This window comes from Telopea speciosissima, unplaced genomic scaffold, assembly GCF_018873765.1.
Source record: "Telopea speciosissima isolate NSW1024214 ecotype Mountain lineage unplaced genomic scaffold, Tspe_v1 Tspe_v1.0123, whole genome shotgun sequence".
Classification (NCBI taxonomy): Eukaryota; Viridiplantae; Streptophyta; class Magnoliopsida; order Proteales; family Proteaceae; genus Telopea; species Telopea speciosissima.
Genome location: NW_025317459.1, coordinates 37,235 through 62,894, shown reverse-complemented (window position 1 = coordinate 62,894; position 25,660 = coordinate 37,235). Strand labels below are relative to the sequence as shown.

At 42.0% G+C, this 25,660-nt stretch overlaps 1 protein-coding gene across 1 annotated transcript; it reads left to right on the top strand.

Moving 5' to 3' along the window:
* The first annotated feature begins 2,851 nt into the window (after positions 1–2,851).
* LOC122647721 (F-box/LRR-repeat protein 12) lies at positions 2,852–4,378 on the top strand. Its single transcript, XM_043841060.1, has one exon. It carries the CDS (start codon positions 2,992–2,994, stop codon positions 4,162–4,164), a length of 1,173 nt encoding a protein of 390 aa, XP_043696995.1. The 5' UTR covers positions 2,852–2,991; the 3' UTR covers positions 4,165–4,378.
* Positions 4,379–25,660: the final 21,282 nt, after the last annotated feature.

Below are 25,660 nucleotides of genomic sequence, written 5' to 3'. Positions count from 1 at the left end.
GATTAGGAGAAGAAGGGTGATTGGTGAAAGTGTAAAGTACTTACTTGAACACTGATCTTTAATGGCAGCAGCTTTGAAGATGAGCAATGGGGTCTCCCGATCTACAAGATACAAGGAGTCGATTGGAGATCCACCAATCCCTTCACCTTGATATTACTTACAAGGCAACCTTGATATTACTCATTAGGCACACTCACGATGGAGCAAAGGTAGCAAGCATAAAGCTGAGTTTTTATTCATCAAATTCGTGTTCCCTAATTGCCCCCCTTACAACCTTATATAAAAGACTCAAAAATATACTCCTACTCTAAAAAGGAAAAGCCTAACCCAATCCTTAACCTATTAGGTAACTTAAACTGACTAGGAAACTAAAATACTAAAAGAAATAGACTCAAAACATGGTTGGACTTATAGAGCCCTAATCCAACCCAACTTACATCACATGACCACTTAAGTTGTCTCATGACCACTAATTACAAAAAAATAAAACTAAGGAATTAAAACAGCTAATCCCGTATGTATCCTAAGTACCCATATTTTAGGTCCATAAAAGTGGCCTATTACATAAAAAAAAACCCATGGGATCAAAAGCCCAACATGCATATAACCCAACCCTAGACTTATTCCTAATAAAATAAACCCATTTCGGTGATGAATCTGCATCAATATGATATTCCAATTGAAGTGCAAAAGTTGGTTTAAAAGACTCCCAAAATCCCCTTTTAAAGAGGTTAAAGGAACCCCAACTGATTGGCCAAAAATGGGGCCCAATGACTATTTTTTGCAGTGCTAGTCGACTGGGACATGTAGGTGGTGGACCTCTATGAGTAATGCTGTCAAAAAACTAGCTGTTTTATGGCTGTTACAGAAACCGGTTGGTTGCCGGTTGATCGGTAGTCTGACTGGCCATTCAGACAGACAGCCCGACCAGCAACGTGATGGTTTTCAGGCTGCACTCGGGAAACATTGGCCGGTTAGACTTTTGGTTTGTTTAAACCCTGGAAATTTGTCTTATGGCCCTCATATGTTTAGGCCAATATTAAGTCAAATTACCCAATTTTATGCTAAATGTTTTCCTTGGCCATTTTCCCCAAAAACCCCATGTCTAGGTATACCAAATACCAATAAGGTCAGTTCGGGGACCTAGGTGACCAAGTCCAATGAGTCTTCGAGTCCAAGTTGGAGAATCACACTACATCTTAGGATACTAAAAGTAAATTAATTTAAGTGAATATCCTAAGTCTTGAGTACGCCTTCTTGATGTGTGTCCACTTGAGCTCTGACGTATCTCCTTGTTGGTCTTACTGAAGGAAGCTCGACTTGACAATTCAGATTCTTAACTTCATGCCACAAAGTGGTCTTACAGTAGGGTTCTGAATATATAATTGTTGAAGTTGCCACCACATGTCGGAGTGTTGGAACACTCTATGCCTAGGGGTTGGACTTACACAAGGGCAAATGATAGTCCAAGAGCAATGCCACTTGCTGCCAAAAGATGGTTGACCAAACTAGAAGATTTTCCATAGAGAGAAGTTGGACAACCCACAAATCATTGCAAAGACAAAAATCCTGCACACTATGAAGCTTAAGAGTGAGGTTAGAAAGTCCAATAGAATAATCTTTTTCACCTATGCCACAGGTGGGAATTACCAAAAACATACTTGAAACATGTGTAATGTCTCAACACACATGTAAGTGCTAAATTTGAAGTAGGGAATGTAATGATCTGGTCTACTTAATGAAATGTGTGTTTTCTCTTAGTGATGCAAGCATAGTTGTCATGGCGTCCTGGGCCTGGAGAGAGCTGCATGGCGACCTACGCCATGGCGACCCTCTTGATTTCTTTTCCGACTCTCTTTCCTCTTCGATTTCTTCTTCCTGTCTTCGATTTCTTCTTCCCTCTTCGATTTCTTCTTTTCCTCTTCAATTTCTTTCGATTTCTTCTTCCTGTCTTCTTTCCCTCTTCGATTTCTTCTTCCTGTCTTCTTTCCCTCTTCGATTTCTTTCGATTTCTTCTTTCCCTCTTCGATTTCTTCTTCGATTTCTGAATTTTCTTCTTAAAACTTGAGAAACAATAGAGAAAAAATAAAACATGGCTTGAGTATACATCTATTAACACATTAAAAATAGAGAAAATAAAAAATAAAACATGGTCGACATGCTCGCCATGGCAACGCCATGGCGGGCGACATGTCGATATATCGACGTGACACCCCTCCACCGACTTGGATCGCCGTGACGCCGTGACAACTATGGATGCAAGGACCTTTGTTAGATTGCATGTTTTCCCTTTTCACTTTTCCTCGTCCATATTATTTTCTTTTCAAACATTTATATCATTTTCTTGCTTTTGTATGTCAGTTACATGTCTACTGGAAGATACTTTTCTTTTCTAACTTTTATATGTTTGTGCGTATGTATATTTGTTTTTTTTTTTGTTGGATGGAGCTTGACTAATATTCTGTACACCTACATGAGCACATACTCTGCTTTTATAGTGCCATTTAATTGGTATTTCCTTTTTCTATTGCTTCTCTTATTAGAAACGATCATCTTTACTTGCACATTCACATGGAATACAGAAACTAAAACAACACTATTTTCTTCTTCCCCCCCCCCCCACCCCACCTTTGCAGCTGTGGGTCTTGTGGTTACCCTTTGAACTTGACTTCTTCTAACCGTATCACCTCCAGCATTGGCTCTGGCTATCGTAAATCCATCAAGAAAGGTTTCATCTCTTTTCTTTCGATCGACCTTAGTCGATTCACACAAGTTGATGAGGTAAATTGCCTTCCTGTCTCTTGGGGCCGTTATCGTTCAAAAACCAAACTACACTGTCGGAAATGTGGAGTACTTATTGGCTATGGATACGGAGACTCACCACCTGCACTTTGTGGTTTTGACTCTCCCACCTCATCGGGAGCTTCTTTCAAGAAGTTCACAATAAAAATTCGAGCTTTACAACCTTCAGAAGAGTGATTAAGAAGCATCATGGAATTTCCCTGCGATGACAATCGAATCTCCATTGTGGACCTCCCTGAGGATTGCCTCCTTGCCATTTTTCGGAAGTTGGAAAGTGACACTGATCGCAATTCATTTGGCTTGACTTGTCATCGTTGGCTTCAGATTCAAAATTTTGGTCGTCAATCCTTACAATTTTATTGTTCTTTAACCATTCCTAACCTCTCCCCGTTGTCTCAAGTTGTGCCTAATATCAACTCCTTCCATTTATATAGACTACTTTCCCGCTTCCAACAGCTCAGCTCATTGTCCCTATCTGGGTGCACAGAGCTACCAGATTCAGGTCTAAATCCGTTACAATATTTTGGATCAAATTTGCAATCCCTATATCTAGACTGCTGTTTTGGTATCACAGATAATGGACTCTCTCTAGTGGCTACTGGATGTCCCTCTTTGACATCCATTAGTCTCTACCGATGTAGCATTACTGATGTTGGGTTAGAAATCCTAGTTAAAGCTTGCAAGGCCTTGAAAGATGTCAATCTCTCATATTGTTCACTTATTTCAGATATTGGAATTAGAGCTCTCTCACGAGAATGTCACGAAATCCAGGCTGTAAAGATCTCATTTTGTAGGAACATCTTTGGCATTGGTTTTAAAGGATGTTCACAGGCTTTGACTTTTTTGGAAGCTGATTCTTGTAAGCTTGACCCTGAGGGCATATTGGGTGTTGTTAGTGGAGGAGGACTCGAGTACCTGAATGTTTCTGCTCTTAGTAGTTGCATTCGTGGGGATGGATTGGCTGCGATAGGGGCAGGATTTGCCATGAGGCTTCGAATCCTTAACCTTCGAATGTGCAGGAGTGTGAGTGATGAATCAGTTGTGGCCATAGCCAAAGGGTGTCCAGCACTTCATGAGTGGAATCTAGCACTATGTCATGAGGTCAAGCTTTCTGGATGGGAGGCAGTAGGGTTTAATTGTCATAACTTGGAGATCCTACATGTAAACAGGTGTCGGAATTTATGTGATCGAGGGTTCCAAGCTTTAAGAGACGGATGCAACCGCCTCTCAGTCTTGTACATGCATCGGTGTTGTTGTGTTACTGTCACTGCAATAGAGTTGTTCAAGTATATAAGGGGAAATGTCAAGATCAAGGAAGAAGAATTGATGTACATTGGACCCAAGTGGCCATTCTTTCGGTAAGGGTTTAGAGATATTTATTTACCTTGAGACTTTGTTACACCATTTTGGTTTTTAATATCATTGAAAGTGAATTATTATTTTCCATCATTTAAACCTATGAAAATGAATTTCAGGATCTAGAGAAGGGGTGTACCTCACAACAGAATTATAGTTTCTTCAGTTGTATAGTTTTCTTCAAGTTTGAACCAAATTTGGAGTTTTGAGTTTTCAACCATTTTCAAAGCTTTGTAACTCAACATGGCAGTATCCTTCCATGTTGAAACTTATCAAATGAACAATGATGTGTACAGTATGCCTGAATTGTCACTGATATTTGAGGCCGTGAAGGAGAAACTTGTGCAATACAGTATGCTTAGACTCAACCCTAACCGAACCCAGCCTAATCTCTGGCTCCAGGACTTAGCAGGCCAAGGCTTGGCCCATTGATTGAAAATCCCACTCCAAGCCTTGGACTTCTTGGTCCGTTTTGGTCGGGCTGTGGTTTGTCTTGCTCAAGTTGATACTGATTGAGTTTGGCTTGAAATACAGTTGGCCTAATCCACATGTTCCACTATCTATACAATGGTTGAATTGCCACGTCACCCCTTTATTGATTTGTCAGCTTGGTATACCCTAGAGAAAATCCACAAGATACTAAGTCATGTTGTCACAAACGTTTCATCCAACACTGTTTGTACGGTCTACAGTCGTGATATAGGGTGGGCCTTGAGAACTAGTCATGGCATGGGATGACACCTAATGGCATTTCTGTAATTAAATTGTAATGAATATGACTGTTTTTTTTGGGGTGGGGGGGGAGGAGTGGAATTTTTTTTTTTTTTTTGGTAGAAAGAAGGCTATTCATTCATGCGCACCCAACGCCAAGAAAAGAAAAACTAAATACATAAGACAGATAGATAGCATGATAAACACAAGGTATAGATATATGGTATCCAATACCAAGGAGTGGAAATCGATCCGGTCTCACATGCCATTGACTGGGTTGTCCAAGCTAGGGGATGGGTCTCAGCCACTTCCCTAGGTAAACAGTTGTAGATATAGCTAATATTGAGCGCATGCACAAATGTGCCAAAAGATTAGGCCAAAAAATTGCCAAAAAGAACAGGGCGACAAGAGGGGGTGTCCATGTCAGTCATGACCATGGGATTACCACAAAAGACACATCTTATGTGATCCCCACTCTCTCCGACCAACACTTTCCCAAAGCGTATGGTCGGTGGTGCCGGTGGTGGAGGGCCAGGAGCTTGTGGCAAAATCCTTGAACAGGATTGGTATGAGTGCACAACAGGATTGGGAGGAGTGGAATTCACGTCCATAACATAGGTGGAAGAAAATCAGGTTTTGACTTGGGCAAGTCACCCAAGTTGAATCAAAAAATACCAAAAACTGATCTAAGAGTCATGTGACTCATGTCTACTAGACTAGTTTAAAAAATGATTAGACTCGGTCCGAGTGAAAAATGAGTTTGTATTTATGCCCTAGTCAAATGAAATACACCGAGTTCGATCAAAACTTTGAAACCCTCACTGTAAAGTAAATTCAATATTCAATTTGAATTTGTAATTCAAACCTGAGGAACTTTGATATTAGTTCTGCCAAAACTTAATTTGTAATCCCTATGCTGTATAGTGTCCCTGCAGTGGCGGGAGCTGGAGAGTCCAGCATCCCCAGAGATCTCTCCACGTGCCCTTAGTAGCATCCAACGGTGTTAATTAATAATATTCAGGTTTAATCCCATTTGGTTCCCATCTTCCTCCCTCACCCTACGAACCCGACCCGAACAACGAAAACTGCACCGTCGTGGAAAAAAGGAGATAGCCAGGGGAAAAGGAATAGAGAAGTTGCAAAATGTTCGAAAGATCCTACTACACACCTGCAAAGCTGTTGTCAAGGGAGGGCATTTCAAGGGAGGGCATCTTCCTCTCTTTCTTGTTCCCTTCCCTTCCTCTCCATGCCCAACCGCAGCTTCAGGTTTTGAGGCGCCTGCTTATCTTCTTTTGATCACCTGGTTATTCGTCTCTTCTTCAATGCTCTGTTCCATTGCGATCTTTTTTTTTTTTTTTTTTTTTTTTTGGTAATTCCATTGCGATCTTTAAGGGCTCTTTGGTGGGTATTGCCGCTCTGATGCGGGTTGTAAGCACAGCGACTTCCACACTCTCTGCAACCACTTTCGTTGTTGTCGTCTTCACCACCTCCTTCCTCGCTCGCCTTGGAGCCATTCTTTCCCTTTTCGAAATCAAACAATCTCTTATGAAATGGGAAAAACAAATCCCAATTTTTGCCTTTGAATTGATGGAAAACAAAATCACAGTAGCGATGGGGTTGGGATTGTGAACAAGTGGTTCATGGTTGAAGCCAAGTTCCCGTTGATATCTGCCACTGGGCTCATCGTGGTTGCTTGAATCGAAGTGGGGTATACTCAAACGAACAAATTCCTGAAGCCAAAAGCCAAGCGATGAAGCAAAACTAGTAAGCTAAAATGAGAAACTGAAGAGAGAAAAGATTTTAAGAGAAGCTACCAACGGCAAGTGAGAGAGAGAGAGAGAGAGGGGGGTGCGTTGATGATGTGGGGTGGTCAGAGGTTTGCTGCCACCGCTGGTATTACACATGGATTGCTTAGACAAGTAGTGGGGAGGTCGGAGGTTGCAGCGGTGGTGGGGTGGTTGTGTGCACAGCGGAGCGGTGGTTGAAGAAGAAGAAAGAAAAAGATAAAGAACGGGTGCAGTTTTCGTTGTCTCGGGTCGGGTTCGTAGGGTGAGAGAGGAAGATGGGAGCCAAATGGGATTAAATCGAGTATTATTAATTAACACCGTTGGATGCTACTAAGGCCCCGTGGAGAGATCTCTGGGTGGTGTTGGACGCTCCAGCTCCCGCCACTGCAGGAGCGGAGCCAAATCCGGATAAAAGAACGGAGGTATGTTTAATTTTTAATTGGTAAAATAGTTATGGGAAAGAGAACGCTAATTGGTAAAGTAGTTATGTTAACTCTCCTTTCAAGAAAGCATACCACCCTTTGTCATATATGCCATGGTAGGTATACAATGGATCTTTATCCCCCGCAATTCCCTGTCCGGTCCAGTTCTCCTAGTGCCCCTAAAGGCGGGGGCTGCAATGACCATTCCACCCCTGTTCGAAAACTCTACCTAAGTGGGGTCTACCCCCTATTATTACAGGCACTAGGGAATTGGACCAAGCAAGGAATTGCAGGAGATAATTTTCCAGGGTACAATAACACTATGCCCATCTTTATTAAAATTAGAACTAGGAATCCGAACAGGAATCTGTGCCAAAGAAGAGAAGGAAATACTTGAGAGTTGATTTTTTGTCAGGAAAATGAATGCTAAACGGTTAGCGTATTTTCTCCCTTTTTTTTTTTTAACCTACAAACTTATGACCCTCTTTGATTTCTTTTATTTTATGGGGTTTTACAGTCGCATTAACAAAATTTTTTTTTAATTTATGGCATTGTATTGTATTTAAAGTGCTATTCTTTAGGTATTTAAAAAGAATTAAAAAAATACATGACTCGTCTTGACCAGGTTTGACTCGCTTGACTCACCAGGTTTTGAAGAATAAGAGTTGAGTCGCAAAGCCTCGTTTTCCAACTATGGACTATGGTCCATTCTGGAAATCCCTCAAATGTATAAAAGCTACCTTGGTAGGGGAGTGACAGATTGTCAAGGAATGTAGCCTTTTGTCGCATTAACACTTGTAGCCTGTGGCCAATCATGCGCAATGACCATTCCACCCCTACCTGAAAACTCTGCCCAGGTGGGATCCAACCCCTATTATTACAAGCACTAGGGAATTGGACCGGGCAGAGAATTATAGGAGATAATTTTCCAGGGTACAATAATACTATACCCGTCTTTATTAAAGTTAGAACTAGGAATCCGAATAGGAATCTATGCCAAAGAAGAGAAGGAAATACTTGAGAGTTGATTTTTTGGGGGGAAAAGGAATGCTAAACGGTTAGCGTTTTTTCTCCCTTCTTTTTTTTCCCCCTACACACTCAGGACCCTCTTTGATTTCTTTTATTTTATGGGGTTTTACAATCGCATTAACAATTTTATTTTTTTTTTTAATTTATGGATTTGTATTGTATTTAAAGTGCTATTCTTTAGGTATTTAAAAAGAATTAAAAAAATACATGATTCGTCTTGACCAGGTTTGACTCGCTTGACTCACCAAGTTTTGAAGAAGAAGAGTCGAATCGCAAAACCTCGTTTTCCAACTATGGACTATGGTCCATTCTGGAAATCCTTAAAACGTATAAACGCTACCTGATAAGGGAGTGACAGATTGTCAAGGAGTGTAGTCTTTTGTCGCATTAACACTTCTAGCCTGAGGCAAGTCATTGCTACACACTTCGCCTGGTGATCCCCTTTGGACAGTTATGTTGTAATGTTTTGTTTCAATTAATGAATGTGTTGTGTCTCCAACCCAAAAAACAAAAAATGAATGTGTTGTGTCTATACTTTGCTTCTCTCCTTTCCCTTTAGACGGCTTGTGTAAGACTTACTCCTAGCCACATTGTGGTAGGGAATTCTGCCCAGACGCCCAATTGAGTAGGTCCATTACAATATGACTGGGATATGCGATGGATTTCGCTATGTAGAAGAAGATACAAAAGGTGCTCTAATCTGCAACTGAATCAACCAGATCAAACATTATTTTGTGGATAAACATGGATGGAGACAAACCTAGATTCTTGGTAAGCCATGGCTAGGCCCAGCAGCTCTAATAGGAATTCAAGCTAGACAAACCAGGCTTTTTGGGCTACGGGAAAAGTAGAGCAGATATATGAACTAGTTAAAATTTCTTTGTCTTGCCAAGACCCGAACTTTTTTTGCAGAAGGCTAAACTTTGAGTAGATGGAGGAACCTTTGATAAGTTATCTATCAATTCGGTGACAAATGTCAATAGAATGGCCAAAACCTTCATCGCTTTTTAATGCCTCTTGTTGAATTGAGTTCTCTTGTTATGATGCAATTTTGAAAGACATCATAATAACAAATGGACACAGCAAATTTCAATGGATGTGTCTGAATGACACCTGTATAGATTTATGTATAAATTTGGCACCTTCTTTTAATTGCCCTTTGTTTTATTTCCAAAAGTTCTATAAGATAAAGGTGTAAAAGGGTTTTCAAAAAATAATTTGAAAATATCATTATCAAAAGGTGTCGTTGTTATATTCACTTTTTTGAGTATACATGTGAAATGAATACTATTACCCTCATTAGAAAAAAAAAATTATGTATCATACTAAAATAGCAAAAAAGTAAGGTTACAAAGACACCTTATGGGGTATCAATAAGATCATCTCAATTCATGCTCTAAGCCATCAACTGTTACAATAGAAGGATGATCTCTCTTATGAAGAAGATGTTGGATTTATGTGTCTATCAGACCCAGGTCGGTCCGGTTCAGTCCGGTTTACTTTTTATTGAACCTTTATACATTTTGGTTTAATATTATTACATGCAATATAAATTTTTTGAGCATTATGTATCCGTAAGTATTACTTACAATGGTAGTCACGACTAGGGTTTGGGTTGGGTACCCTTATCTTATGATCGTCGCATTGGGTATGCCTAAACATGTAATGTCAGGGTACGAATGCGAGTACTCACATGTTCGATGTGCGTATTGGCGAAGAATCTCCTTTGTCGATTCCCTCATGTGTTACTGTCAGATGTAGGCTGGGATAGACATGAGTCACCGAGACCCTGTACCTGAGGGGACCCTGTCACTGCAAAATGTGACCGCATTCTTTGGTTCATTTTGTGAGTGAAGGAGTTACTCAACGTGGTCACCACTGTCCGATTGGGGAACACTAAGATTAAGGTTATCTGTGAAGGGTCGAATCGAAATCTGGATCCAGTGTCATTTTGGAAATGGTTTTTGCAAAACCTAGTTTACATAAAATGATAGATTATATATAGTTATTTAATTAAAATGTTTTATCAAGTTTTGCGGGACCCGATCATATACACAGACACTCCTATATGGACATGTACTATGGAATCGGGTTTGACAGTACTAGTATACATGCCCTAGATTCCATAATGATGGTGTTGATTACTGAAGGAGTGATGCATGATAATTAATTATCATGTAGTGGTTTATTTAGAATTTGCTAAAATAATTGATTATTTATTTAATTAATAGATATGGTGCTAATTGTAATCATCCATAAATTAAAATAATTAATTAATTATACTACTTCTTTTTAGATTCTGCTTCTTCACCAATTAAAAGCACTTTGGGATTAAACAAGATTAAGCCAACAAGGAGAGAGAGAGAGAGTTAGACTCTCACTGGGATTTTTCCCATCCAGGGTTTAGAAACCCTAGCTTTATATAAGCACCAAAAATGCAGGAGCGGATTGCTCCACGTTTTTGGCAATGCCCCCCTCCCACGTTTTTGGCTCTCCCTCTCTCTCTCTTCTTGTGATCTCTTGTCTCCCCTTCTTCTTGCTCTCTAGTTTTTTAGAGTTATGGTTTTGGAAACCCAGATCTGTGATTGAGAAACTGAAGAGGATCTAGGATTGGCTTGGAAAACCTTGGCTACACCATTGAAGGTTCAGATCTATTTACTTGGAGTGCTTGTTGGAGGAAGAACCACTATCTATTGGAGGAGCAACACTTGAGGCTCATCAGGTTAAACTCAAGGATGGGTGTACTCTGTCACCAATGAAGAAGCCCGGGCTGATCCCGGTGTTATCACAGATAATGCACTCAACTCTTGAGATGTGCATTCATGTAGGTTTTGTTTCTATGATTGGTTGTTTGTTGTTTGTCTGGTACGATTTATGTTTGTTCCCTACGTACTTATACCTTGTTTGACACGGGTGCGTCGCACTCTTTCTTATCCCCTTCTTTTGCAAAGAAGTTTCCTATCAAACCAAAGAAGATGGCTCAAAACCTAGTGGTTAGTACACCAACGGTCAGCAAGGTCGAACTCGACATGAATTATGATCCTTATCTTGTACGTGTATGTGAACACGGACTAGTGGCAAGTTTGATAGTCCTTGACATGAAGGACTTTGACGTCATCTTGGGAATGGATTGGTTGTCCACTCAAGGAGCTAGCCTAATCTGTGCCGAAAGGAAAGTTCAGTTCAAATCAGAGACTGGTGTAGAGTTTGTGTTCAAGGGTATTAGGCGGGAGAAACCCAAGAAAGCTATTATCTCTGCTTTCCAAGTTCAAAAATTGTTTGATAAGGGATGTCAATGTTACCTGGCATCTATAGTAGATACGGAGATGAAAGTCAAGACTTTGAAATAGATAACTATGGTAAGAGACTTTCCAGATGTCTTCCCGAAAGATCTGACACGGTTGCCATCAGACCATGAGACGGAGTTCATGATTGAACTGGTACCTGGTACAGCTCCAGTGTTCAAGGCTCCCTACAGGATGGCCTCATCTAAGTTGAAGGAGTTATAAGAGCAACTAAATGACTTGTTGAAGAAAGTCTTCATTAGACCTAGTGTGTCTCCTTGGGGAGCGCCTGTGTTGTTTATGAAGAAGGACTGTAGTATGCGAATGTGCATTGATTACCGTGAGTTCAACAAACTGACGATCAAGAATCGATATCCTTTGCCCAGGATCGATGACTTATTTGACCAATTATAGGGTACCAAGGTTTTCTCAAAGATTGATATTCGATCGAGGTACCATCAGTTGAAGATTAGGGATAGTGACATTAGCAAGACAACATTTAGATCTTGCTATGGTCATTATGAGTTCTTAGTCATGTCCTTCGGGTTGACCAATGCCCCGGCCGCCTCCATGGAGTTGATGAACCAGGTGTTCCACAATGTTCTAGATAAGTATGTTATTGTCGTCGTAGATGACATCTTGATCTATTCCAAGAGTAAAGAAGAGCATGCAAATCATCTCTGTCTGGTATTACAGCGCTTGAGAGAGAAACAACTGTACGCCAAATTCTGTAAGTGTGAGTTTTGGCTGTAACAAGTGGTATTTCTGGAACACCTTGTTTCTGCCAAGGGAATTGAAGTAGACCCCGGCAAGGTGAAGTCGGTAGTTGATTGGGAGACCCCCAAGAATGTGGTAGACATTCGCAGTTTCTTGGGTCTGGCAGGCTATTATAAAAGATTCATTGAGAACTTCTTAAGGATTTCTGCTCCTATGACACGGCTGACCCAAAAGGGAGTAAAGTTCGAGTGGTCTAAGAGCTGTGAGAATAGCTTCCAGGAACTAAAGCAGAGGTTGATTTTTGCTCTGGTACTCACTATTCCAAATGGTACTGGAGGGATGGTAGTCTACAGTGACGCATCCAAAATGGGCTTGGGCTGTGTTCTGATGCAAGACGGGAAGGTAGTGTCCTACGCTTCTTGATAGTTGAAGGATTATGGAAAGAATTATCTGACCCATGATCTAGAGCTTGTAGTTGTAGTTTTCGCTCTGAAAATTTGGAGACACTACTTGTATGGTGAGAAAAGCGAGGTTTACAGCGACCACAAGAGTCTCAAGTACTTCTTCACACAGAAGGAGCTCAATATGAGGCAGGGACGGTGGTTAGAGTTGATGAAAGACTATGATCGCACCATCTATTACCACCCTGGGAAGGCAAATGTAGTAGCAAATGCACTGAGCCGGAAATCATAAACTTTGTCTTTAGCATCATTAGCGGTCAGTGAAGAGGTTATTAAAGAAGCTAGGAGGATGGACCTAAAGTTATTGGTAGAGGGTGTTACCTTGTCTATGGCAGCCTTATCAGTACAGTCGACCTTGGTGGAAAAGATCAAGTCGGCCCAAGCCTCCGAAGAAGAGTTTCAAGGGATCATTGATGCAATCAAAGAGGACGCGTAGCGAGACCTAGACTTCATCTTGATTGAGAGTGGAGTCCTCATGTTTAGAGGTCGGCTATGCGTTCCTAGCGATACACAGTTGAGGAAGGAAGTGTTATACGAAGCCACGACTCTCCTTATTCAATCCATCCAGGCAGCACCAAGATGTACCAAGATCTGAAAGGGCACTATTGGTGGAGTGGAATGAAGAGAGATGAGGTTGAGTTTGTGGCAAGATGTCTCACTTGTCCGCAGGTGAAGGCGGATAGGCAATGACCTCATGGTCTTTTACAGTCGTTGCCCATTCCAGAGTGGGAGTGGGAGCATGTTACTATGGACTTCGTCACTGGGTTACCCTGTACACCTAAAGGTGTCGATGGCATATGGATTATCGTTGACAGATTGACGAAGATAGCTCACTTCATCCCAATGAAGATCACTTACTTGATGGACAGGTTAGCTCACTTGTATATCGATAATGTGGTTCGCCTGTATGGAGTTCCAGTTAGTATCATCTCTGACCGTAATCCCAGGTTTACATCTAAGTTCTGGGGCAAATTTCAGAAGGCAATGGGTACATTACTAAGTTTTAGCACTGCTTTCCATCCTTAGACGGACGGACAGTCAGAGAGGACCATCCAGATATTGGAAGATATGCTCCGAGCCTGTGCAATTGATATGCAAGGCAGCTGGGATAAGCATATCTCACTCATTGAGTTTGCTTATAACAACAATTACCAAGCTACCATTGGAATGGCACCGTTCGAAGCTCAGTATGGTAGGAAGTATCAAACACCTCTATACTGGGATGAGGTGGGTGAAGGGCATATCCTTGGTCTCGAGTTGATCCAGGCAACGAGTGAGGAGGTGGGTCTGATTCGTGAGCGGATCAAGGCAGCCCAATCTAAACAAAAGGGTTATGCGGATCAGCATTGAAAGGATCTAGAATTTACTATCGGCGACAAGGTGTTTCTTAAGGTGTCACCTACTAAAGGGGTGATGCGGTTCAGCAAGAAAGGCAAGTTGAGTCCGAGATTCATTGGACCATATGAGATCCTTGCAAAGATCGGGTCGGTGGCTTATCGGTTGGCACTCCCACCATCTCTGGATGGTGTGCATGACGTCTTCCATGTTTCCATGATGCAGAAGTACGTTCACGACCCGAGCCATATTCTATCTCAGGAACCACTGGAGCTCGCAACTGATATGTCCTACAAGAAGCAGCCCAAAAAAATTCTGGACAGTAAGATTGTTCACCTTCGCAACCGACCTGTCCACTATGTGAAGGTGTGAAGTGGTACAATCATCCGAAGGAAGAAGCATCTTGGGAAGCGAAAGTCAAAAAGTGGAGATGCAGGCAAAATACCCTTCCCTGGGCAATTTACAAGGAACGACAAATTTCAATGACGAAATTTCTTGTAAGGTGGGGGGAATGTTATACCGGCATTGGGGTCCTAATATTTTATTGTTGTCCTTATAGCGTGTAGATGGTACTGCCACGTATGTCGGTGAGCTGTTCTCTTTAGTGGTCAATCCCAATCATAAGATCATTGACCACTACATAGGCTTGCCCGTCGAAGAAAGGTTCCTTAACCGGCAGTTGAGAAAATTCATCGATGGCGACTTCTTTGACTACCCTCCTAGTACCAGCCTTAAGAGCGAGGAGTACTGGAGGGCACACCCTGTGTCGCCCCATTTGAACACTTTGCTCAGAGATGAACTCAGCATCGCTGTGGGGAAACTCTTCAAAATCATGGGGGACACGCCTTGACAATCAAAAGGTGTGTTACTAACCTCAAGTATACTTGTTTATCCTCCCCTCTACGGCCTTGAAGTGTGGGTCAAAGCCTGATGGTTTTTAGTGTGTTTTCAGCCTTTACAGTAGTGACAGAGTCACAGACGGACTCAAAAGACTGAATCCATCTGATGTTTCATCTGTGCTATCTCATGCTTTTTGGGTGTTTTCTTGTGTGGGGCCCACATCCCCTTGTCCAGACCTCGTAGCTCTGCCCCGGGCATGGTGGACCATACCCTTAGTCCCCTTGTAATGTGTGTGTGCCTTATTGGTGGACCCACAAGCCCAAGCAATGTTTTAAATGTGTTTTAACTTAGATGGCTAAGCCAAACAAGGCCTTAGACCAACTACTTAGCTATTAGGAGCCTTGGTCTTATTCATTGGCTCATTCACTCCTCCCACCAACCAAAATCATGGAAAGCTTGGAGACCATTGAAGGAGAAGAAGGTGATTGGTGGAGGGCTTGGTGGTGGACTTCATCCATTGGCTCACTTGGCTAGGTAAGTACCCTCTCCCTCCTTCTCTCTCTTCTTATTTCAATATGGGAATCCCCTCTTGGATCGGTTCTAACCTAAGGTTCCACTTAGAACCCAAGGATTGAGCTTAGCCTTACTAAAAGCCTCTTAGATGGAGTCCTACCTCTCCATTAATGCCATTGGAAGTCCCCTTGCAACTTAAGTTGTTGTTCTAAGGAACCTATAACCTTAACCTAGGTTTTTCTAAACCCTAAATGGATTCTAAGTATTTGGATTCCCTAAGACCTGTGATTGATAGGTGTTTTGTGACCCTAGGAAGGCTTGGGACACCCCTTTCTAGCTCTTTAAGCCTTGAGATCTCAAGGGTTGAGGGTGGAAGTGTTTAAATTTCTAAAACTCGGACGGATCAATGAACGGATCCAGCATCGTGCTTCCGTCCGTAGATCTGTCCCATGCATTCTATATGTTTTACCCAGACAGAACCAGAGACGGACTCACCCTATGTCGTCGTTCATAGTTCCCTTCCTTTTGGGAATGTCTCAGGTCTCGTACGGATGCACAAACGGATCTATGGGTAGGTTCCGTCTGTGAATCCGTCCTTTGCGATTTGGCCCCATAGCCTGGACGGAACCAGGGACGGACTCACTCTACTGCCTCCGCTCTTGAATCCGTCCCTGTTATTCTTTGAGTTACTTAACAATAATTCTTGGGGACTCTCTATGGGGCTCACCTACCTTGACTAACACAATATTTCACACATCCCTAGGCTACATAACTAGTGCGAGAGAGCATGCACCGAGAAAATCTATAACAAACAAGTTGAACGGCACTCGAGCTATTAGTGAGTAGGTTTTGGGCTTTGTTTGGGTTTGTTTATTTATTAAACATGTTATATATGTTAATGCATCATTATCAAGCATGTTGCATATTGCATATTATTTATCTTGTTATGATTGATGTGACTGTGATGACATATATGGGTTATCTAGTATCGGGTTACGGTGTTGGGGAATACCGGTGCTGGAACCCCAGAAATGAATATGGTCTTTAAATTGTTTGTCATATTGGTCTAAATGCATTGTGTCGTGCTGGTACCTGGGTGCTAGATGGTATGGGAAGTTGATGTACCCAGAGTACCTCTCGGGACGATAGGATCTTGCATGTAGTATAACTATGGTTAAGATCTCTGTACTCTTATGCTACGACCCTTACCAACAGGGGTTTAGGTGTTGGATAGCCAGAGCACCTGCCGCCTGTGGAGTGTGAGAGAGGCCAGGCTAGGGGTAGTAATGGTTATCGGGGTCTACCACTGGGTGGTATTGAGGCTTCGACCGACCTAGGCTCCCTTGTGATAACGGAGGTTTCACTGTGGCGATAAGTTAAGTGACTTATGATGTTTATCCGAGTTATCACAATAGCATATTCCATCGACTTAGTTTGATTGCTAGGTATAAAATCTATTAACATTGCATACATCGTGGACTATTTGTGAACCGTGTATTTGCGCATTCCCCATCTCCTCACTAGCTCAGTAGAGCTAACCCCCTGTGTACACCTCTTTTTAGATTTTGATGCAGATGGTCTGTCTTTGTGGGCCTTCACCAGTGGATCATATACAGTGTAAGGAGGTGGTAAATGACCAAAATATCCCCTTCTCATCTATTTACTTGTATTCATACCTTGGGTACCCAAGTTGGGCCCACAGGGCCTAGCAACCCTGCTAGAGATGGTCCAGCTGCACTGCTGACCTGTGGACTGATTGGTAAGATTATCAGGACTATGTACAATTGATCACACTGGTAAATACCAGATTTGACCCTGATCCACATCTCCGGATGATGCACCAGGACATGGACCCGAAGGCCCAATACAAGACTTGGAGAATTTCAAGTGATACCAGACTGAGCACCGAGTCAGACCAGTGAGCCTAGATCAACACTAGGTTATCCAAAACAGTTTTTGATTAATTAAATAATACATTTCTGATTTTTTACTTTAGGATTTGATCCCGCACTCGAGGTGCACTACCAGACACCAGCCGGAACTGAACCTGCAACTGAACCTGTAGGACCAAACCAAGGTAAGTGAAATATCATCGTGTATGTAAATGTAACATGATTAATATGCTGAAAAGAATTATAATATCAAAATAATGTTGTTGTTTACTTATTACACAAACATTGAAATCTGAAACAAAGATATGTTTGTGTCACACCCCCATCCCAATAAAGGATCAAATATCTTATAAGGGGTATGACTAGGATGCTTTCCAACATCCTAATCACTACTAGGATCACGGATGCAGTGGCTTACCTCACAGTCACATAGTCGAGAATTAGGGCTAATATCAGAATAGCGGAAGACTTGTAATAAATACTGTTGATTCTCATATAGGGAGTAACTACAGTGATATTTCATATACGAAAGATTATCTTTGAGTACAATACTTAATCTAAAAGTCACTACATTAAAAGATGATTTGAAACACAAAGAAAAAGAGAACATTACATCAAAATGCAGCAACACATGCAGCATGAAATAAAGAAAATAATTAAAGTATCAACATCCATAATCCAGCTTTCGCCTCCGCATCGTCCAAGTCCTCCATTGCACCTCGATATAGTACTACTTGCATCACAATCTAAAAAGAAGGGTTCCCCAAGGGGTGAGCTTCCACTAGCCCAATGAGTAGAAAATTAAACCACACACACACACAACAAATATGAGACTACAAGCCGAACCTGATGAGCAAACATCCTTGACGTCCCATATCACCAATGATGACTCGCACATCAGATCCAATTTACAGTCATGCAACATACACAACAATATGACATGCAATATGAATAATGACGAATGATGATGATGATGATGATGAGATGTAACATATGCATGAATGCTATGCTGTGTAGAGTAATGAAATTGTATCCCTGGTACCGAAACTTACCCTCGATCCCCAACAATACAACACCATTAATCTACGACATAGCATAGCTATATCCCTGGTACCAGAACTTACCCTCGATCCCCAACAATATAACCCTAACTACATCAGTGGAAGCCTGTCGGTCCCGGAACACACCATCGGTCTCCCAGCAAGCCTCTAATAATCTCAACCACGGTACCGGAACACACCCTCGATCCCCGGGCTGGATTACCAATAAGGCGATCACGGTGTAGGAACTTACATATCTACCTCCTGTGCCCTTTTAATACAAAATATTAATCCAATATGCAAAATGCTATATAAGTCTATCGTATCGAGAGGTATTCTGGGTGCATCGACGTCCCATTCCATCTATCACCCGAGTACCTACACGACATGGCACATAATAGGCTAAATATAATACATGATGAGAGACATTAAATAACCACATTATCATTTCATCCATTTCCAACACAATCACAACATATAGCCATCAATTGTCATATACATGAACATAATCATAAGTAAATAATGCAAATATGCGTTATGCATGAAGTATGACAAGTAATTTGATTTCAACAAAACATATCATTTAAACATAGAATCACACAATGATCAAACAAAGTCCAACCCCCACTCACTGTTTGCTTGCTTATCATTCGGTGTGTTTGGTAAGATTTACCTTGATGCACGCACTCCCATACTAGTTATGAAGTCTGAGGATGTGTGAGAATATTGTTAAAACTATATAGGTGGGTCCCATGAAGGGTCCCAACAATTTATTTGAAGTTTGGATCAAGACAACAGGGGCAAATGCAGGAGCGGAGGCAGCCAGGTGAGTCCGGTGGTGGATCAGTCCAGGCCATACCCAAAAAATACATGGAACGAACTAACGGGTGGATGTGGAACATGGATCCGCTCGCGCATCAGTCCAAACCCTGAGATTTTCCCAAGAGCGACCTAAGCTACGGGCAGATTTACCGAGTGAGTCCGCTCGTGGCTCCGCCCCGGCTAAACAGCTAGGTTATACTGGACGGACTGACGGGTGGATGCACAACAGTGGATCCGCTCGATGATCCGTTGCCACTCTTTTAAAATATGGGAAGATTTTCACCTCCAGCCTTTTACCCATGGAACCACAAGGGTCCCAGGGTTAGGGAGGTGAGTCCAATCCTTCGTTGGAGGTCCTAAACATCTAGCCCTTTTATAGGACTTAGAGGATTCAAGGGATTGGATCCAACTCCAAGGTTTTCCCCCAAGGGTTACTATTATTAAGTTTGACAAAATACAACACAACTTCCTAAGTCAATCACTTTCAATCTTCACCCCTATAGGTGTTATGGCTTTGAGGACCCTAAAAGGATCACTTCAAGATCCAAAAAGATCACCAGTCTAGCCTAAACATTAGTCTTGGGATTCATGGGGTTGGAATCACTTTAAGGTTTTCCATTTTTAGGATGAGGTCACCAGCCCCTTAGGACAGCAAGGGGGTTTTGATGGCATCAAGGGTAGACCTTGGCATTACAATAGGTCATTTAATTAGTATATTTAAGGGGCACTTTGGGTGGTAATTAACCTCTATTAAGATTTATTAAGTCTTACACAAGTAGCCACAACGTGGCGAAATCACTGGATTAAAGTCATGTTCTAAAGTTTCTATCAAAACAAATCAGCTAGGTTTGGGTCCATTTTTTAGGGTCTTTTATTTGGATTGAGTCCATGGTTCCTCATATAAAATGTATCCCTTTGAGTCTATTTTAGAACGCAACTTGAATCACATCGATATGATATGTATAGACAAAGTTATGGCCAAAACACTGAACAGTGGTCATGTTGTCAACTACGGGCGGATCTACGGGTGGATGCACTTGTGTGAGTCCACCCGTGCATCTGTTCGAACCCTGAGACACACCCGAGAGGGGTGGATGCACGATGGTGAGTCTGCCGCTGAGTCCGTTTGCAGCAGAATTGAGTTTTCAACTCCGAACTTCATCCAAATCGGTTTTTAAGGCCCCCAATGGCTTCAAGGGCTTATAGGGATGGTTCCTAAAGTTAATTAGGGTTCTAATAACCCTAATGGCACAATGCATTAAGCCATCTATGGTCCATACCCAATTACCCAACCCAAACTTGGGTTTTTTGGTGAAAAAACCTAGGTTTGTAAAGTTTGGTTGAATGGCACTTCAAAGAGAGGAACAAGGGTGTGCAAAGGCATCTCAAGGGACTAGGATCGTGTACCCAATAAGAGCATTGGGTCCCAAGTGGAACCAAGCCAAATCCAAAACCCTAAGCTATAAATTAGAGAAATAGAGAGGGAGAGTTGGAAATATCACTTACCACCAATAGGGAAACAAGGTCCAAGGCTAGGTGAGCTCCCTTGAACTCCTTCCTTCTCCTTCTCCTTCTTCCTTCTCTTCTTATCTTTTTTTTTTCTTCTTCTTTTTCTTCCTTCTTTTCCTTTTTCGGACAGCAAGAGGGGAGGGAGGAGCTGAGGTATAGGAGGGGAGGACAACAACTTCCTCTCTTCTCCCTTCCCTTCTCTTCTTCTTCTTCCTCTCCTTTTTCTTGTTCTCCTTCTCTATAGTTTGGGCTCTATTGAGAATGAAATGGGATTCTTTTGAGCTAAGTCCTCTTTTTATAAAATGAAATAGGCCTTAGAGCCTGTTTGCCTAGGTCCTTAAACCCCAAAACCCATTTTAACTTAAGTTAGGCCTTAGGGCTAGTTTGGTTTCTCCTTTAAGACCCCAAGTATTAAGGTCTATTTGGTTCCTCATTTAAACCCCAAGTGCCAAGCTCTTAAGTCTTGTTTGGTTTAGGCCTTTCACACTAAAACTCATTAAAATCATATTTGGGCCTTATGGGCCCACATAAAAGGTCCAACAATGCAAAAGAGGGTTAGGGTGAGGGTCCACCATGTCAAGGGACCAAGCTACGGTGTCCAGAACACAAGCACGTGGGTCCCACGCGAGAAAACACATAAAATCAGCATGATAACATGGACGGATTATCGGTCGGATTCACCAGCAGTGGATCCGGTCGTGGGTCCGTTCCTGCTGTCAAGGCCAAAATCAACAAGAGGGGATGTGGGGATTTGGCCCACATATCCAGGACTTCAAGGGGGGTTTGTATATCAAACATTTAGGGTTCAAAGCTTACCCATTATGTGGTTCAACCATCCATCAAGGTGTGAATACAATCCTTGTGTTTGAGCTTTCCCCTTGACTGTTGCGGTCCAAGGTCACATGTGTTGACCGTTGGCATCATGGCGATACCCGTAAATAAAAATTAAATTTGACCCAGGATATTAAGGTGTATTTTGGGTGCGGGTGTAACAGTTTGACTGCTGGATTCTATAAATGGACATTGAATGTTGTCTGTGATTGCTAGACTAGATGCCGTAGCCGGCTTGAAAATGAGGCCCGTGGTAGCCCGTAGAATGGGATGCGGTTGATACCATCCTACTCATACGCTGCCATATAGACATGGGGTTAGAGTTTCATCACCCGTGCTACGCACCCTTGCCAACAGGGGTTAAGATGTTGGATGCCTATGGGAGTGACCATATATATGAGAAAAGAAAAGGAATATTATGACACCGAAAAGGTGAATTATGGGCTATAAGCTAGAGAAAAGAAAAATGATGAAAAATGATGTATGCCTCACAGGTTAATCATAGAGGGCTGGTCGGGCTGGTAGGGCTGGTCGGGCTAACCTTGGTGACTGATGCGGGAGCTAACTGGTCCTCTCCAACAACTCAATGGGTGTATCGTGGGAAGGGGTTAAAAGCCAGCACCAGGGATACATGTATTAGGGATTGTAGTAGCACTAACCTGCCTTAGTTGTGATTTTAGGTGGCTAATAAATAAAATTGAACTGCACCTCATGTAGGACTTATATGGTTGTGATTACATATGCATGCATGATGATGTGTTTCATTCACAGGCTCGGTGGAGCTCACACTCTGTTATACATGTTTTTTGTCAGATGATTTTGTAGGTGAATGTCACTGTGGCGGGGAGGCTTATTACCCGGAGGAGAGCCATGGTAGCTATGATTATACTGGTGTGGACCCAGACAGGGGTCGTACTGATGGTGCGAGTGTTCTCAGTGACTACTGATGATGACTCGTGAAGGGTGTTGGTGTTGATGCTTTTTGTCTTAGGGTTTCCTTTTTGTTTTTGACAGGAGTTTTTTTCCATTTCATCTTTTAGCTTTTTCTTCTTTTTTGGGCTCGGGTTACCTTGCCCTGTACATATTTCTTTTGTATATGGTAGCTATAGGTTTACTGTTTTATCTGAGGGTATGGGCAAGGGAATGATCAGAAACAATTATGTATATATTACCATTTCCTGTACTACCTATCTTTTTAAATGTTTTAATGAAATTATAGTTTCTGCAACACTCTGAATTTCACTTGATGTATTATAGTGGATGTGTGTTTGTGAATGGATTAATTGTTTCTAGATCTATGGATTTGAAGGATTGCTGGCATGCAATTCAGGTCACCTACCTAATTCTCCCAAGGGGTGGTTTGGGGTGTGACAGATATCCAGCATTGTAATAATATGAATTGCCATGGAAGCAAGCACATGTTTGAGCAAAACCACTCTCGCACCTGAAGACAATAATTTCCCTTTCCAACCAGCAACCTTCCTTCGCATTTTAGCTTAGAAATAATCAAAGAAATTAATGCGAAGACACCCAGCGTAAAGGGGTGCACCAAGATAAGTGATTGGCAACCTCTTTCTGGTAAATCCTGTAATCAATTCGACCATACGACACCTGTGATCGGCGGTTTTTTCACTCATCACAAAACGGCTTTTTGCCTTATTAACTAACTGACCTGAGAATTTTTCATACTTGTTAATGAAACCAAGGATTTGTTTCAAAGAGTTCTTCAGCCCCTTGGAAGATATAATGGTATCGTTAGCAAATAAGCTATGCGAAATTCCCGGGCATCCCCGAGGAAGCTGAAGAATTTCGCTCTTCCCTCCTTAAAAAGGGATCTTAAACCTCTGCTCAGGACCTCCTCTGCCAGAATAAATGGAGATGGCGATAAAGGGTCCCCTTGGTGCACCCCCTTTGAAGATTTAAAAAAACCTAATGGGCCACCCTCAAGAACTATAGAAAACCAATAATTTTCCATCGTCTTTTTGATCAAGCTGATCCACCCCTCTGCAAAACCAAACTTATTTAAGACTTTGTACAAAAAACTCCATTCCAATCGGTCATACGCCTTTGCCATATCCAGCTAAGCACCACATTGCCTCCACAGGTTCCCCTGTTGATTTCTTGAACCATCTCTTGCACCAGAGCTATATTATCATTCCGCCCCTACTAGCTCCTCTGAGATAATAGACCAGAGAATGGTAGTTAGCCTTATAGTAATAACCTTAGCAATTATTTTATAAGCAAAATTACACAAACTAATAAGGCAGAAGCCAGACATTACCTCTGGATTCTCCTTCTCTGGGATTAACACCAGGTTGGCCGATGTGTAGCACCGAGGTAAGAAACCTCCTAGAAAAAAATCCTTGACTGCGGCCCAAACATCATTCCCAATAATCTCCCAACAAGCCGTAAAAAAATATCCAGCAAACCCATCAGGGCCAGGGGCACTGTCAACCGACAAACAGAAGACCGCCGCCTTAACCTCTTCAAAAGAAGGGGAAGCCAAGAGTAATGTGTTCTCCTCATCAGAGACCAGAGGGGGAATGTATTGCAAGAGGTCCTCATCCTGCTGACAATTTTGAGAAGAAAAAATGTCAGAAAAATATCTCACTACCTCTGCTGCTATTATACCAGCTAAATTGCCATCGATATCTTTAATTTTCTCCACACACACGGTGGCGTCTTTGGACATTGACTATGGTATAAAAAAATTTTATGTTTCTTTCTCCCTCCTTGAACCATCTCACCCTCTATTTTTGGCTCTAAAAAATTTCTTCTTGAAGTAAAACTGCATGAGAGCTTTTTTTGCCTCCTCTAGTTCCACCCCTGTTGTCTCATTTGAATTTTTCTCATACTCCACTTCTGCTCTGCAAACTCTGTCTTCCACTCTTCTAGCATTTTGATGAATATTTTCAAACACCATTTTATTCCAAAATCGAAGCTAAGATCGAAGGGCTTTTAATTTGAGAAAAAGAGTGTGCAGAGGAGAGCCATAGCACGGTATCGACCAACACTCCCTAACATAATCCATAAGGCTCGGGTGGGAAAGCCACATCTGTTGGAATTTAAAAGAGGAAAATTTCTCAATTACCTAAACATCACAATCCAACAGAATGGGAGCATGGTCCGAATAAGCCCTGCTTAAATGGGTCACTTTACTCACAGCAAAAAAATTAGCCCAAAGGCCATTAAAAAGGAAGCAATCAAGGAAAGCAACAACTTTTCCACCGCCCGTCTGATTATTGGACCAGGTGAAAGAATTACCTTGAAAACCCCCCATCAAAAAGCTCTGGCGCATTAACAAAATTCCCAAATTCCTTAAGGGAAATTGGGCAAGCCGATCTTCCTCCAACCTTTTCCATAGGATCAAGAATTGCATTAAAGTCCCCCCTACCGCCCAGGGAAGGTTTGACGAAGACATATCTTCCAACAAGCCAGCCTATAACCGTCTACGTTCCCCCACAGAGCACAAGGCATGCCCAAAGGTAAATAAGACAGTAGAGGAATTTTAAAAGGAGCATTCCAAAGAAACAAACTACATGTGTTCTTTAACCACCTTTACTTGGAATCTCTCTCCATTCTCCATTCCGCTGGAGCACACCTCATCCATCCCAATCCTTCTCATAATGCATGATCCCTTTGTAAATTGAATTTTGGCTCCTCAATAGTAACCAAATCCACCTTTTTAGATAAAATGAAAGCTTTCAAACACTTCAAAGACGGCTTATTCCCCAGACCCCTAATGTTCCAAAAAATCACGATCATTATAAACATGGCATGGTGGAGGGGTAGGTCTCATAGACCTAACCATTCCTCGGCGCACCAAGGTTCCAGGCACAAGATTTCTTGGAGCTTTCTTTGAATAGTTATCACTCTCCTTCAACAGATGTTCTTGTGTATTGTTGCATTAATTTCCTTTCCTTGCAAAGGTAAGCGAGGTCTTTCTTCCAATGGATCTTGAAAGGCCTTAAGGTTTCCCAAAAGAGTAACACGATTAGAGCTCTCACCTTTTCACGTATTTAAATGAAGGTCATCTCTGGTACACCGAGCAGCAAAGGAAGCCTCAAAATAGGCTTTAGGAGAACCTCCCAAAGAACAAGGACAAGCCACAACCATGGCATTAGAACTATCCTCTTCCTCCCCTGAGCTAGCTTCACTTACGACTTCTAAGGCCATCTGTCCAGACCGAACGAGCGGAAGGGCCACTGGTGCAATTGCAGCTTGGTCACGTGCGTTAGAAACACTTGCCGCCTGACAAATCAATATCACCTATGGTGCCCGGCCTTCCACAGCACCAACATCCACTTCA

What these genes read in the sequence shown, in the direction of transcription:
- LOC122647721 (XM_043841060.1), top strand. Translation starts at nt 2,992, where the DNA reads ATGGAATTTCCCTGCGATGACAATCGAATCTCCATTGTGGACCTCCCT.